Source organism: Struthio camelus, chromosome 14, assembly GCF_040807025.1.
Source record: "Struthio camelus isolate bStrCam1 chromosome 14, bStrCam1.hap1, whole genome shotgun sequence".
Taxonomy (NCBI): domain Eukaryota; kingdom Metazoa; phylum Chordata; class Aves; order Struthioniformes; family Struthionidae; genus Struthio; species Struthio camelus.
In genome coordinates, this window is record NC_090955.1 from 14,509,645 (window position 1) to 14,526,430 (window position 16,786).

Below are 16,786 nucleotides of genomic sequence, written 5' to 3' on the forward strand. Positions count from 1 at the left end.
GTTGTTTCAAAAAGAAGAGTGAAATCCAGAGATGGAAATAATGCTCTTATGGCTACAGTAAAAGCAAGGTACAGTTAGCATTTCATAGTAGAATAAAAGTAATGTTGCTTTTTTAGCAAACCTAGCAAACCTTTTTACACACCCTGCTCTTCAGTATACGGTGCGTAATGTTTTGTACTAAGTTTAAACAAGCCCTGCCAGATTTATGCAACAATTTCATAAGGTAGCCAAATATCTGTGAGGAACAGACTGGCACTATTAAATGCTTGTCCGTTATGAGCTAAATACAATTTGAACTCGGGAATCGAGAAATTACTGGGCAGTGCATTAGCCCTCTATGATATCTAAGCTCCTTGCACTGCACTGCTAAGGTGAATTGGCATAGCGCACTTGATACTTCATTTCAGTACATAGCGTATGCCACAAACACCAAGCGTTCATAAACCCTAAGCCGCCATCTATCTGTGTATCACTCCTTTGTGTGCTCCACCTAATCAAACTATTGCAAATGTTCATAAAGCACAATTAGGGAAAGGACAAATTAAGCTTGGTGATCTTGCACACAGTGGGAATGTTGCCTACGTTAAAACTGCCAATTCAGTGAGTAAGGTAGCAAATGGAATTGCTATTGGAGCATCCTCTAATTTGGAGAGGCTGATAGTCATCCCCTAAGACCTGAGCACTAGCATAGAATCAAATACTTGGGGGAAAGAAGCCTATTTCTAGACGGATTCCCTTAGTCCCTTTGCTTGTACAAGGGTACAAGTACAATGGGGTAGGGGGCCTGCACTATTGCAAGCACAAAACCAGCCAACAGTTATTGCACATTTAGTGTAGCACGTTAGCTGCGTTTCTTCAGAACCAGACAGCAACATAGTCTTTTTAGGCCAAAATGTCCTAGTGATGACAGAGAAACTTCTAATATAAGGCAGACAAACACTGTATCTACTCTAGAGGGACACTTATATGCCTTATCCATTAAAACTGAAGTATAACAGCACCTGCCTTAGACAGGATCACACATAATGGGAGAAATAATATTGTCATCCTGCCTATAGAGAAGCCGTGCAGAGACACAGACAGTAGCATGCCTGGGTGCTTTGATTAGCCAGTGCCGCTCTTCCTAATCAGAGTGTCAATACTCTCTCTTTTTTTTCGCCAGAAGGAGGAACGTGTGAAGTTATAGCAGCACACAGATGCTGTAATAAGAATCGAATTGAGGAAAGATCACAAACAGTAAAGTGTTCCTGTCTACCTGGGAAAGTGGCTGGGACTACAAGAAACAGACCTTCCTGTGTTGATGGCAAGTAGCTCTTTCCATATATATGTCTCTGTATGTGTACCATCCGGTAAATAACTTAAGGTCCACACATTATGTGTGGAAAGTTTGTTGTGTTTTGTTTAATGAAACAGGAAAACTATGAGCATAAGCATATATTTACATTACCTTGCCTACTACTTCAGTGCATGATTCTACACACATGCATCATGTTAAGAAAGGTGTACACACAAAAAATGCTACTATAGCATTCAGTACAGCCACTCAGATAAGTATAACACATTCTGTGGCACGATCAAGCCCTTAGTAAATAAGTGGCTGAAATTATCCCTTGCATCACTTCATAGAGGCCCCCAGGTGTCACATTAGTTTCAATTCATAAATATTTCAAAGGACAACAAACATTTGTTTTGATTTAATTAGCCATTTGAAACACCAATGGTAAAATAAGTAAATAAATAAATAAACAGATCCCATGGTCTTATTCTGTAACAAGCCTCATGGGAAGCTAGGAAAAATCTCCATCTTTTGAAATCATTTGTGCTGAATCTTGTCAGTCGCAGGGGTTTTTTGCCAACACAAAAACACCGGGTGTTTCATGTCTGGGTTTCGTGCCAGCTGCACCCCAGTTCTAGCTCAACGGGATGTTTTCTTCTCTGGGGTTCCCCTACCACCACCGCAAGGTGCAATCATGCAGCAATCGGAGTGATACGCCGCAGCTTGGAAGTGCTTAGCCAAATGCAAATCATTTAAGGAGATCCTGAGTAAGTGGTGCTAATCCCATCAGTTACCCTTCACAAACAAATCACTCCATGTCGCATAATCAGTAGTCCCTTTGTGCACTGCCTTTGTGAAACAGAATATGTTATGGATGTTCCTCACTCGTCTTCATGGCAAATATCTGGTGCCGTTGATTTTCTCACCGTGCAGTCTGTAGGCTTTTCAGCACACCGGTGTTCGTTTCAGCTAGGATCAAGGTGCCCTGTGCTCTCAGCATCCTTCCAGTGCCTGGACTTCAAGTGGTAGCTGCAGATTTCAGAAGCACCCAGCGTTTCCTCTTTGGGTCTGTAGTTTGGCATCCAGCTTCCACCCAGATCTGAATGAGAGAGGGGGAGCTGTACAAGCAAACTTTGGAAAAACCTGTTTCTTCTGGTTGCCTTCCTCAATCACATTCTGCAAAAGCACTAGCAAGGGAGCAGTGGCTGCTGCAGTTGTGATGCGCGCTTAGATGGGAGGACCTGTGGGTGTTAGAGACTAGAGGACCATGTAGCCAAGGCTCTGAGGTTTTCACACTGAACATTTGGGATATTAGGGATGCCTTGGAGGGATGAGAACTTAAATTTTTCTCAGCAGCTCTTTATGGTGTGTACATATCTGGTTTATATATTTAAGGTAGAAAGAAAACTTTTTATAATTTCAAAAATACCTTCAAATTTTGGGGCAGTAATTCATAGCTTATTACACTGAAAATGCCTTTCAGCCTCTGGACTGATGTCTTAAAAATGCACTGTGAAGGCCCCTGCAAATAATTACACTTTAATTCACACTCTGTCATTCTGTTTATTGCTTAATTAGTCTGTTTTTTTCTGTTAAGCACACTCCTAAAACCATAGGTGAGACCTACAGCTATTCTTAACCAAAGTTCGGCTCTACAAGCCTTGAAGAATTTGATGCTCTTCAGCAACTCATGAAAAGCGGAGACACTAGATAGAGCAGAGGGACACCATTAATTCAGATCTCATAATTCTGCTCAGAGAACAGGAGCTCAAAGAATGCTGTGTTAGGGAAAGAGTTGGGTGCAGGTGTGGACTGGAGCTTAATTGCTCTGTCAGGATTACAATAAAAAGAAATGTTATCTTTTGGAATTTTGAAAAGCGTGAGGATAAAACAATGGCGAATATGAAAGTGCAAAGCTACTCCCATTGAAGTCACTGGTAAGACTCCCAGTGACTTCAAAGCCAAGAACTACAAAGGAACATCTTTCCCTTTCAAGTTTCCTTGTTGTAGTCAGACCATCGCTTCTTTTGAGGATGGCTGGTGAATGGTTCAAAAGCCCAATAGGCTGCTTGTAAAAATTAATAGAAGGGGCATTTTCCTTGGCCTCTGTTTTATCCTCATACTTTGCTTTGGGACTTTAGACATACTGATCCATTTTAAGTCGAAACCTTGACCTATTTAGTGTTTCTGCCCTTGCTAAGGCCAAACTCCCCAAAATTCCCACGTCTGGGAGTCCCATTGACGTCTGTAAGAGTTTATTTCACATAAGGGTTTGGGATTTGCTGTTTCTTTTGTAGATAAGGACATTTCAAAAGGCCATTAAAATGTTTTACCTCCTTTGCCTACCCTACTGAAAGCATTAAAACCTTTTAAATCTCATACTGGGTTTTATACAGTATATGATTTCAAGCCACAATCTGCCGCTAAGCAAGCTGGTTTGGATCCATTATTTTAAAAACATGCTGTGGATGTTCATGCACAACAGCATACTCATAGCTAATAGACCCACCCAGCTCTGAGAGGTGACAAGGATCGCCTGTTGGCAGTTTGACTCCCATCCATGGTTAATTGTTGTGCCCAGCCAGCTCCACCTGATGGCTTTTTAGCTGTGTATATAAAACAAGCTGAACCTCAATCTTGCCTGATTTATCCCATTGGCCAAAGTGTGACTTAATGGGATCAGAATCAAGCTTTTGGTGGTTCTCCGTCCAATTGCATCAGAAAACAACTCATCAAGGCTGATGCTTTGACAGTTTGAGTTTGTGTTCAGATGAGGGACTGCATTCCCCTCCACGCCTACCAGCCCTTGCTCCAGAACACAACTGGGCTGTGTAGGTGGGACTGTGTGGAAAGCTTGCTTTGTTTAACGGAGAATACAATCATAAGTAGGGATCATCTTAACCTTTTTAATAAGTATCAGGGGGGGTGATAAATTGTTCTTTTGTCATCTCATTGTGAGATCTCCTTGCGGGCAGCACACCATCGCAGTACATAGGACTCGTGTATGCAGTCTTCCTCCTGAATGAGCTGTACTTTAGGGTGAATATATGTATGTTATTTGTACTGTGCAGGGCAGGAAGCTGCCTTGCACTCCCACGCCTCACTTCCTGCCAAGTCCAACAAACTCTTTCTTCGAGGCCTCATCTTAAAAAGTATAGTGAGGCCAGACTGGCTGCCTGTAAAGTTATAAATTATTCCTTGCTGCTCATTCAGTAGACGTCCTAAAACCTGCCTCAATCACCAATGAATTATGTAGTAGCAACAGTGAGAGCAAAGTGAAAGCCAAATCTTGTCATGAAACAGAGAAGCCAGTCTCTGGCCTCCTCTGTTGCACATTTGCTTTCATGATTCCCTTCACTACTTCAAGGTCTTTTTTTTTTTTTTTTTTTTGGAAGGATTGTTTTGAATGTTCCCTTCTATCCCTCCAATTCATCACAGGTGTCACTTGGCAGTACCTCATACCACGGGCGTTAGTGTGTTCAGCTCGCTGTCGTGTCTGTTATTATTTTCTCCATTTGCCCAAGTACCTCTCTAGTGCCGCATACATAGATTTACTTACTCTGTGTTGCAGCAACTTGAGACCATCCCTTTTTCTGGAAAACTAGTGCCTGGCATGCCCAGAGACTCCCATGTCCTCTGCCCCCAGAGCACGTGGGACCTTCTGAATTCACACCTTCCCTCTTCCCTATGTTTACCTGCAGCTTGTCTTCCTCAGTTCAGAAACCCATGAATTTTCCTCCTCCTGCAATAAGCTCCGTGGGCTTATTAGGGCACCCAGATGTTGGCACAAATGCCTGCAGTATGTCCCCTTGCTAGCTGCCACGTGGCTAGGACAATTTCTCCTTTGGGCGGAGGTTTTGTTCCTTTGTGTCGCTGTTAACTGATTTATTTTTTTGGTACTGTGATTGCCTAAGTGAGATGTTGCCCAAAATGTCCTCTGCTTCTTTGTAGCAATTCCTCTTGCATTGCTCCTGGTACAGTGAGTGGGCATATGAGGCTTGCCCTTTCAAGAGTCAAGCCCACATCCTTGGTAGACTTCTGTTCACCTCTGTGAATAAAGATCAGTCAGTGGCTCCAAATTTTATTTTTTTTCCTTAATAAGTGAATCTTCTGTAATTCCATGTGAAACTAAAAGAATCTGTTAAAACAAAAAAAGTCTCTTTTATTTCCCCTCTTATTAGATATTTGTCTTTCTAAAGATTTTTTTACGCCATTTCCAGTGTGTCTTTTGCTTTAAATGGGATCAACCTTTATACCATTGTTTATGGATTATATGCAGGGGTTTCTTAATTTTGTTCATTACTTCTTCAGATCTTTCTTCTCCTGACTCATCTTTCTTTTCAGTATGGAAAGCACTGAGCATAGCCAAATTCTGATGAAAAAAGTGATTGGTTTTTATTCATCATTTCAATAGCCTCTGTGGCTTTTACATACCCTTAAAATTGTTGTTTGAACCTTTTCTAGATATGTTTAGCATCTTCTCAAAATATTTAGATATTATTGAGGATTTTACATTCACACAGGGTTCACAAAAGCCTTTTTTATTTTGCTCTTGGTTTGTTACTACCCAAGTCGCTGTCTTCAAATATATGGCTGCTGGCTGCTTGAGTTTTTCTCCTTCTGCCAGATCTTGACATCACACTGGATTAGATAACTTGAGGCAGACTTTAAAATATCTTTGTTATTTCACTGACAAATGTAAAGGTTACACCAGCACTGCTATAATTGGATAAGGACTATAATGTCCACTTCTCATTCTTTATTGACCTAATATTTGTCAAAAGTAGATGTCACCTTTCTGAACAGGTTGAGATTTTCTTCTGTGCCATGAGTGCAGTTGGCTGCTTGAGCTGACGAATGTGCGGAGGATGTGGAAATGGGGCCCAAGTGACCCCATGGAGTTACTGAGTAAATATGAACAGAAGCAGCTCTGGTAATACTCTCTCAGCTCTAATACTTCATATGGCTGCTGTAAGAATGAAATAGGAGTAGCAGATATTTGTATTTTTCATACTGTCACTTTTATAATGTGAATAATGTGCATGGTACTGTATCAGTTACAGTGGTACTGAGCTGTTCTGAACAGTCAGTAGCTGGTTATGTCTGCGTCTCCTTCACGGCCTTTGAATATTTGTTCATGTATACAGAAGTGTACTGCGTTACGGTTAATGACGCTCTCAGATGCACTTGTCTGTTGTGCTTGAATTTTTGTTCCTTTCTCTTCAGTCTTCTTCCAGTCTTTTTTAAAAACTCTTTTAGAAGCATTCTCAATACATCTTATGTAATTGAACGTGATATTTTTGTACCACACAGTACAAAATAACTGAAAGGCGTGTGCACATGGGCTGTATTTGGCTATTGAAATCAGTACAGACTTTCATACAGGAACTTACACACTTTGTGAATGTTGAAAATGCATGTAGAAAATAAAGTATTTTAACATTGGCCAAATCCAGCCAGAAAGAAAGGTGTTATTAAAACTTTTCCCAATTGCTGGGCAGTATTTCTCCCCCTAAATTATTCCCATGAGGAAGGTCTCTGCAGAGCGCTGAGACCGTCTGATTTCCTGATGTTTGCAGTACAGGATTCAAAGCATTAGCTCTCAGGCAGCAGGGCGAGTATTGTCCCTCTCCCATGGCCTGCTGTTGGCCTATTTTATACCAGCCATGCATCGATGGAAAGGCAAGTCACTTATTGATACAGAACAATAGAATGAAATGAATCCAGTCTTTCTCATTCTCCCAGACTGGCTTTGGATCCCGTCAAGCTTCAAATCATTCTATAATATATGAAATATTCACACGCATGTGCATACTTCAGATTTGTGTTAATCTGAGGATTATCCATGACTAGCCATCGTGTGACCCTGTGAATTTACACAAGGCTTTGCCAGTGTAGCACTAACAAACTAAACACAAGCCCGAATGACTCTTGGAGCACTGTGATTTTTAATGTCTCTCTGGGATGGCACCTCACAGTTCCCCAGCTGTGCTGCTGAGAGCGGGTATTGCACGTCCTTGCTTTCCCATGTCCAGCAGCGGGACCAGAGAGAGGACAGCATTCATCAGCGCACGTTCCCTTTGCAGGCGATTGCCCTCCTCTCTCTCACCCAGGGCCGTGTACATAGAAAGGGCATGCTTGGTGTATCCCTCCTTGGGGAGACTGTAAGAGCAGCCATGCTGTTGACAGGAGCTAATTGATTTTATTTTTAAATTATAGATAAGACGCCCGCTGCATAATTAAAGGGCGCTGTGCTCCTGCCATACCCAGAGGCGCAGCGTATCCCCTGCCATGGGGTCCCTGCGCTGGCTTCGATCCCTGCAGCCCCCTGCCGTCAGCCGCACCCTCCCTGCTCCCACCAGCCGAGGGGCAGGCGTGGGAAATGCAGACACTTACAGGCTTTCCCAAATGCATGCAAGATTCAAGCCCTATTGAGTCAACTCAAAGACTCCCATTGACTTTGGGTCAGGTCCTTGTAAAGGCTTTGTTAGATATAATCATGTATCTATCAGCACTTACATCAAGTGAAAACAGGTCACAGTCACAAAGCCAATAGTTTTCTATTTATCTAATATGTACTTTAGGTGGTATCACCAGAAAGCTTTTTTCCCACTCTCTGAAAATACTTTCAATCAATTCTTATTTCTTGAAGAAACAAAGGAAAAAAAAATGTTTTTTAAAATCCAAGGAGTCAGCTTCTCATCCCTCTAGCTGTGCTTCGGCCTAGATAAGAAGAGATCGCAGGGTCTCATATTATTAATGCACTGTCTGTATAAATAACGAGCAGGCTTGGTGAATTATTTCACACTCCTGGGAAAATCTATAGCCTGTCCTTCTATAGCACCACTGGAACTGAGCAGGAAGCTCGTGTTTTTTTGATTTGGTGAATTCAGATGACTTCATTTGTAAAGAGGAAAAAAATGTATCCTGTTCCCCACTGACACCCATTTAGCAAGCTCAAAAAATTCACAACATATTACGTGCACTTCAAAAACAGAAAAAGGAGGGGGGAGCCTGTCTGTGTACTGGAATATTGTAAGGCTATGCGTTTGTCCAGAAATACTTCTTCTTGAAATGCCCTTGCAGCCACTCTGCAATTGCGGCCAGATCCTGAGAGGTGCCGACTTCAGTGGGAGCAAAAGCAAACCTGGCAACGACGACACAGTGTAATTAGCTCGTTTGCCAAGGCACCGCAGCTCTCATTACCAGTTTACCTTCTCATCTACAGGGCAGAGGGAGCAGAGGGGAGGTACGCGCGTGACCCCGCTGATGCTAGGGTGAGCTTTTGTGCTTAGAGGACAGCGTCGTTCCCTGAGGGCCAGGGAGCGACCTGGCGAGAGCGGTGCGGCTGCGCTTCTCCCTGAGCGTACACACCTGTGGACGTGTCGTATATACTTACATGTGCTTGTGTCGGACGTACATCCGTGTGCACGTGTCGGACGTACATACCTGTGCTCCTGCCTCGCCCTGCCCAAGTGCAGCACATCAGACGCATCAAATGCTCTTCAGATGCCTACAGATGTGTTTCCAGGGATCGAGGTATACCGTAGGAGGGTAGCCAAGGGCCGAATTTGTGGCCAGCGTGAGAGCTGGCTGAGTTATGCAGCTTTTCCGTTTCTCAGGGAGGACTGTGTTGTTTATGTTGTGCACAAACACAAGACAGGCATTAGGGAGAGGCAGAGAGATGATCGTGTCTTTCTGGTGTGAAGATGGTGCTGCTAATGAGGTCGTCTGACTGTGGGTTTATGTGAGTACATCTTCCACTCAGCTATAATTTATCTCCCTACCTATGTCTTTCTTACATTTCTTTCTTTTCCATTTGACGTTGCGGTTTCCAGTGCAGCAAAGCAACCACCCTTTTTAACAGCAAGTCCATAAAACAAGTGACTAATGCACCCCTGATGAAGCGCCGAGGACTTACTTAAATCCCAATAATTTTTTTCTACAGGAATAAATACTTTCTTTTTTTTTTTTTTTTGGAAGGAAAGAAAAACATGAGTCATAGCACTATCTCCATCTGTGGGAGGGTGGTCATTTTCCCACCCTCCAGCTAACAGGCTTCAGCGCCGACACACAGGGAAGAGAGCCCTCAAAGCCAACCAAGATACACAAACAGCAGAGATAGATATGCTGAAATTAGAGAACTGCAGGACCATGTAGCAGTGTGAAGACACAGAGGAACATATAATTATTTCACCTCCATACGGAGGAAAGTAACCTTTCGCTGCAATACTTGTCATAAGCCAGCTAGAGGCTAAATGGAAAAACAGTAGGAGTTTTCTCCCCTTATAGGTAGCATTAAGTGTTAATCACAGCCCTGGAAAGAGCCTCATAAGGGGTTTTGGAGGCAGGCCTATGCAGGAAAGGAGGGCTTCTGGCCGTGCTGGTGTGCCAGGCACCACAGGGGAAAAAAGAGCACAAGCAGGGTGGAGAAAGAGAACCCAAATTAGAGAAAACGCATTTACAGGGGCTAAGTCACATGAAGAGCCATGCAAAATACCTGCTCTGACTTCATGTAGCATAAGGATGGGTCCAGCTGCCTGGCCAAGCCTGGAGAATGACTAAGAGAAGGCTTTTTTTGCATCTTTTGACTATGCACATCTACCTGGGCCAGCACAGAGCAGGGGCAGTAGCCCCCAGTGACATATCTGCAAATCTACAGATGGCAGATTAAAAAAAAAAAAGCTTCAGTGATGCTAAGGGAGGCTCCTCTCAGAGCAAGCAGGCAGCCAGCAATGCTGAGGGAGAGATTTCCAAATGTCAGGAACTAGATGCAAAAAGGCCTCTCTAAGAAGAGATCAAAAGCTGGGCATTAGCAGCAGTATGTCAGAGCCAAAAAGCCTGGTTTTGGGGGTGGGAGGGGTCACACAGAAGTACCTCACAAGAGTAGGATACAGCTATCCAGGAGGGATTTGTGTGCAAGACCTTTGATGTATTAGTATCCATCACAGCCACCTTCAAGGTGAGTGAGTTTAGGCAGTGTATGAAGTCCAGCCTGTAGCCGCCCTGTATGGTGGCAGCAGGGCTGCTAAAGAAAGAAAGAGCTTTATTACCATTTACTAAATCCACGCAGGCTAATCTTGCCAGCTGATACAGGATGCGTGGCAGCTCAGCAATAACAGGTTTATACCTTTCCACCATGCCACTAAACAAACTCCAGATTTGTCTGAGTCTTGTGTGGCAATACATACGTCCAAGTGCAATATTCACAAAGCATTCAGAAAGCGGTATGACACCATGAACAGGTTTTCAGCTGGTGTAAACTGGCTCTCGATGTCCAGAAAGACCTGATAGCTTTTGCCAAATGAGGACTTGGTTTGTGGAGTTTAGCAAAACGAACAGGCTATTAAGCCCTCTCTCACATGCTTTAGGGAATACTGGGGAAGGGGACAGTATTCAACTAACCAAGGCCAAGAAGCGCTTAGAAAAACGTTAAAGTTAGGGTAGCAGAAGCACTACATCCCCTTTCACCAAATCTTTGTAGTAATTTAGCTGATAATATATCTTGGCCAGAAGGGCCATATTACTGAAAGGATAGTTCGTTATCAGCTCGTGCCATACATCTTTTCTGCACCTGAGACTGCATTTCCAGTGCACCAAGGCTGTGAACTGCTGCTTGTATGTAGGAGCAGTCCACAGGCTTCTCTAACATCATGTAGAAAATACGTGATCAGAGTATTGCAGAGCATTAAGCCTTTTCTTTTTCACCGCTACCTTTTGTCTGTAAACAAAGAGCTGGTTCACAAGGCTGGAATGTGTTGTGCAGGATGAGGATTTGAACACAAAAGAAGTGAGAGATTAAATAAAATGTAAGATGCTGCTACACAGTGTACTCGCTTTAAATTAAGAGACAAGAACCTGAAGTTATTAAGCACTACAATGCTAAGGAGACTACAACCGCATCTTTGTCAGAAGAACACACATTGTTAATTCTTTTTATTGATACACTGAACTCAAATGAGATTCACTAATTTAGCACAGGGATTGTCTGCCGTGTTGAACTACAAGAATTAATCCGGCATCCACAACTAGAGGCGGACAAGTCAACAAGTGCCTGATGGATTTCAGAGAATTGATTACCCATAAAATCGATCACACACACACGTCCAGTTCCTCCTTTGCGAATGCAGCGGGGTAGCCACAGGACCCAAAGGCCTGGGCAGTCTGTGCTAACCTTGCTGAGTTGCCTTACATTTAGGAATGAAGTAAGCACATTGCAAGCAAGGGATTTATTTCAGATCTTAAGACTTTGCGCAGAGGAAGTCTGCTACTCGGCACATACCCTGCAGATTTTGAAACTATACTATCTCTATACACCCGTGTCAGAAAGCAGTTTACTAATCCAGTATCTCAAAGAACGTTATTCTTTGGGAGTTGTTTCCATAGGCCACTCACTTTAGTGCAGTAACCGCTCAAGGTTAAACAAGCACAAGTGCTGATGTAGTATAGCAAAATTGAATGATATTTTAAAAGTGCTGCCTCTCCCTTTTGGAACTATCAGGCAAAAGGGAGTGGTGTGCAAATGAGACGTAGGCTGCAGATTTAAGCAGTCTGTCCTGTGTCATTAGTAAATAAAAGCTATTCTGCAGGCAGATGGATTGTTTTTAGCATGTGGTCTCGTGTAATCCTTCCCTTTTTAATTGCTATTCCTAGGCAGCAAGCATTCAGCAGAGTTTTCAAGATGCATCTACCTGGTCAGTACACTTTTTTTTTTTTGGTATTATTTTCTTAATGTGCCCAGAACTCACAAACAGCAAGGTGAAACATCAGCACAAGCCGTCACTCACGAATGAAATTGAGAAGCAAATGACACTGTCCTAACTGAGGACAATGGCAAATCTCCCATTAGCTCAAATGGGAGTAGAAAACATACCTCTATATTGGTTTTATTATTACAAAATGCCCTTTCCTTTTTCTTTAGAACCCTCTCTGAAATACTGTCAAATGTGCTTGTATGTAATATATTTATGCAAATATAAAATGAACTCTATTTCCTTTGGAAATTTCCTCTCCTCCTGAAAATTGCCAAGTGGATGAACACATTTTAAAACAAGAGCTCCTATAGTCTCCATTAAATAAAATAAAATTTAAAAAAGCCCATTAGTATAATGAACACTCATATCCCATTAGTGAGATCGTTATCCATGGACACAGATACCTGTTGCTCTGGGCAGACTGAAGGACAAGAGGGTGACCATTGATTTGAACCAAAGAGTGCTGAAGCCCCCAGCAGAGGAGCAAAGCAGTAAAGGAGAAAAATCTGTATAGTTTTTGACAGGTTGTCTCCGCTGGGATTCAGCTTAGTAGCAAAGGCCTGGCCTCATTATTGCATGGCTGCTATTCATTCCTCTTGTTTGGCTGTAGATTGTGATGAATTTGGTTCATCCGAGTGTCAGGCAGGAAATCAGGCAGGGAATTTGTGACAGAGCTGGGGAAGTGCAATGTTCTCCATAACACAGTGATGGGGCCTTTCCTGGGATGGCTGTGCAGTTCTGGCCACTCCGCTTCAAAAGAGGAGATGAATTAACTGTGGGGCCCAGGTGCTCAGGAGAAGAAGGAGCTCTGTTGAGAGAAAACGCTCAGAGAGCTTTAGGCCAGCAAAGCAAAGGATGAGGGAATATGAATCCGCCAGCAGGAGAGACAGGCTGAGAAAATAGTGGAAAATTGAATGGGTATAAACTATCATTAAATGTAGGCTGGACATTAGAAGAACCAGCCTAACCTAATTAGAGGAGAGTTGGCAACAACTTCGCAGCAGGATTACAGGATAGTTTTGCAGTCATACCCGTTCTGTGGCCCTACAAGTAAAAAGCCACAAAATAAGTATTGCTTGTTAAAATAACACCATACCATACTGGTGAACAGTGGACATTCCAGAGCTGGATTTAAGTCAGGAAAAAGAGCTGTAGAGCAGGTTTATAAGAATTCATCCTAGTTTTAGAGGGAGAACCAATTGCATGTATATTTTTTATCTTTAATATAGCAAGAATTCAATTTGGCAAAAACAATTCTTATGCAAAGATGTGACATTAGCTTTCAGGCAGCTGTGCTTCGTGCCAACTGAAGGATGAGGTTTGGAGGAGGTGATGTTTTTTTAAGTGCAATTTTAAAAACCATAAAATGTTTTTCAACATTCTGAATTTAGCAATAAAAGGGGTGGGAGGAGCAAAATGGCCAGGCAGATGCATAGAAAAGTTCCATCCCGTTGTTAAGTCTTTAATTACAGTTTGACTTTAGTTCATACAGAAATTTCTTATTATTTGATTGGCCAACATTGATATTGGTTTTTATCCATATATTTGCTATAGCATTCTGATAATTCAGTCTTAGCAGAGAAAGAGATTAATTCTCCTTTGTAAGTGTTGACTTAGATTTTTTTTTAATCATCTATTCTATTTGTCAGAATTGGCAGTTCTGTACTTTCCTGGATGAGCAATAAGGAGGGAGTATTAGAGTATCCAGTTTTACTAATCCTCTGAAACAGTATTTGAAAGTTCTGTGTGGTCATTGCAAAAAACAGCATTTGCACACATGCATTAATCAAATAACAGCCTTACTACCTGCTTTGCGTTCTTCAAATGATCACTGGTGCTCACAAATGGGGACCTCCTAGCAAAACGTATCAATTCAAGTTTGCACATTTCCCAGAGGAGCTTTCTCATCAGCGCAAGGCAGGATAAAAACTGTGATCAGAAATGATCTGTGACTACAGTGGACATATTCTGAACTTACTGTGTATACTCACGGTTGGTAAATAAAATGAATGTGAGGAGGTTTTGAAAATCCTAGCATTCAAATGTAGTTACATACCACCTAAATCTGTTATTTACTGTTGCTTGGCACTGAACACATTTTGAAAGCTGAGACATTTTCTTAATAAAAGGAATAAATGGACAAACTAGGTTGGAAGCTTTCACTCTGGATGTAGTGACCCTTATGCGAAGACGTTTAATGAAAACGCCAGCAAGCGTGCCCTGTACTGAATCAGTATATTTCTGAAATAATCAGGAACGCTCATTTGTAATGAGCTTTGGGTCAGGCCCTTTCCATGTGACCCACTTTCATGTTAAACTCATTATTTATGATAAGCATAACCATAGTCTACATGCATTTTGCATATTCAATTTTCAAGCCAAAGTATGGGAGCTGCATTAGCAGCAGTGCTCCCAGCAGGTAATCAGCCTCCCGCAATAGCAAACCTTATGTCACCAGCAGTAATAAGCTGCAACAGGCAGAGCCTCATAAGGACAGTGCCAACTCAGCTCCTATTAAAATTAATGGGGACTGGGCATCCATTCCCTTCAGGCAGCTTTGAAAATATCAGCCAAAATGCAGTTGTAAGTATTAACCTTTAGGAAGTTAGCATTGGCAGCCTCCCATCGCTCTGTATTAGTTTCCAAAATCAGTAGCTATTAGCAGGCACGAACCTTCAAAGCAGCGTCCAGTTTGGGTTTGCACAACTTCACGGGCCGGTTCCTCGGAGCTGCTGCGAAGCGCTGCTGCCTGCTCAGCCCTCCAGGCCGTTTGGGCAGGTCCTGGGGAGGCTGAAGGCAAAATGTGAGGCTGCTGAGCTGCTCGTGTCAGGAGCAGCCAGGACCCGAGCAGGAATTGCTTTTCCCACGGGGAAGCCAGCTCCACACGGGACAGTGGAGGCTTTGTGCTAAGTCTCACGGTGCCGACCGTGGTGCAGTATGGAGGTCTGCAATGGAAACACCATCGTATCACAGTCTATTTGTTAAAATAAAAATATGCAGTGTGGAGAAAAACGCTCCTGAATGCTTTTAGTATTACACGGTAAGGAACTTCTGCCCTGCTGATTTAACTTTCTGTAATCAGGGGTTTTTTTCCCCCCTCCTTCCTGTCTATATTTATAAAGCAAAATAGTCTGGCAGTCTTGAAGAAAAAAGGGGGGATTATTATCATTTATTATTGGATTAGTATTAATCCGACCCATCTGGGACATCAGCAATAGCAATTTGTGCTTTCAAACCCTTCCAGGTCTTAGCTCTACTCTATACAGATGGTGTATGAGGAAGCAGTGTTACAGGAATAAATTTGCCATGGTTTAGGCTGAAGGATTTCAGCCCAGCTAATAAACTCTCAGCAGCATATGCCTGAAAAGTTACCATAGTGGCTGGAGAGCAAATTGTCCCTTAAAAACCTTTTTTTTCACTCAATAATTCTAAATAACCAAATTGTAATCAACACACTCTGTGAGCAGATTGTTCATGGACTGAAAATATATTCCTAAATCAAATGAATTGCTAACTGTGAAGCATTTGCTAGGCTCTACTTTACATAGGATGAGAAAAGAAGCAACAATAGCACAGAGATCACCATTACTGAGTACTACTATAAATGCAAGGCGATAAATGTAGGCTTTCAATTTCAACAGTGCATCATTAATGGAAACCCTGTAAAGACTGACTGGATGATAATGCCTTGTTACGCTGCATCTTCACCACTCTTGTGAATGCTAGCTCTGTCTTCGGTGGCTATCATAAGTGATTTTTAGGATTGTTATTCCGTGGGTCTTAATTTTTTACTCTTCTCATTCCAAGTATGGCTGCCTAGTAGTTGTGGACATGGGCGGGAAATGTGTAGCCAGGATCACTGGTGCTGCCAGCGGATCTCAGGCGAAGCAAAAGGGCCAGCCAGAGCCCTTTCTGATGCTGCTGAGTCAGCACATTTTAAGCAGCATTATGGGCACAGCTTCCTGCCGTAGCCCTATGCTCAGGATGTGGCTCGTGAGCTTGTTCGACTAGCTTTTCCTGAAATATTAGGCCTTGCTAAATGTAACTTTCTGTAGAATAGAAATCAGCTATGTTAGTACTATGTCCTGCTTGTCCGTTCTGACTACCTTTACTTTTGCCTAACGTCTTGGTGCATTATGATACATCAATGAGTGCAGGTGCTGACTACTTCCCATAACATTTTCAGCTAAGATGAGGGATGCCTGTAACTACTACAGCATTGGAGTATTTTGTTTTTTTTTCTTCTGGTCTCTAAGAATACAACAGCGTAGCTGCTGAGACATTCTTGCCTGCAGTTTTACAGAGCCCACGAAGGCTGCGCTTTTACTTTCTCCTCACTCTACCAAGGGGAGCAAGCTACTGGGCTATGCTGCAGAACAAGGTAGGCATCCTGCAAGAGCACAGCTCTCATGAGACCAAAAAAGAAAAACTGGGATGTGGGCAACACTGAAGTGAAGCAAGGTTACACTGCAGAGTGGGAGTGAACCTGCTATGTTAGGTAATTATGGCAATGGTAAATAATATTAAGCATTTGGATTTTTTTACTTTTTTAGAACCTGAAAAAAGTATGAACTAAATAGATTTAAAAGGGATAGACGATACAATAGTTGGCTCTCTAACACTGTATCTATTACTGTGTCTATGAACGATGGGCTAAAGCCATAAAGGGGTGAGGGGGCAGCACAGACTAGTTCAGGGAGAGGTCTTGTGCTACAGTCAGTTTTGGGGAAAAGTCTCATTAGAAGAGCTTTCTGTA

At 42.5% G+C, this 16,786-nt stretch overlaps 1 protein-coding gene across 4 annotated transcripts in view; it reads left to right on the top strand.

The window, feature by feature from the left end:
• Window positions 1–16,786, top strand: part of TAFA1 (TAFA chemokine like family member 1) — a 341,779-nt gene that overhangs the window by 292,419 nt on the left and 32,574 nt on the right. For 3 of the 4 annotated variants that reach the window (XM_068906760.1, XM_068906762.1, XM_009678668.2), the window contains one exon: window positions 1,163–1,303. In XM_068906760.1, coding sequence (XP_068762861.1) covers window positions 1,163–1,303 — 141 coding nt within the window. The remainder of the gene's footprint in view (window positions 1–1,162; window positions 1,304–16,786) is intronic. The other variant, XM_068906761.1, reaches the window with a different exon arrangement.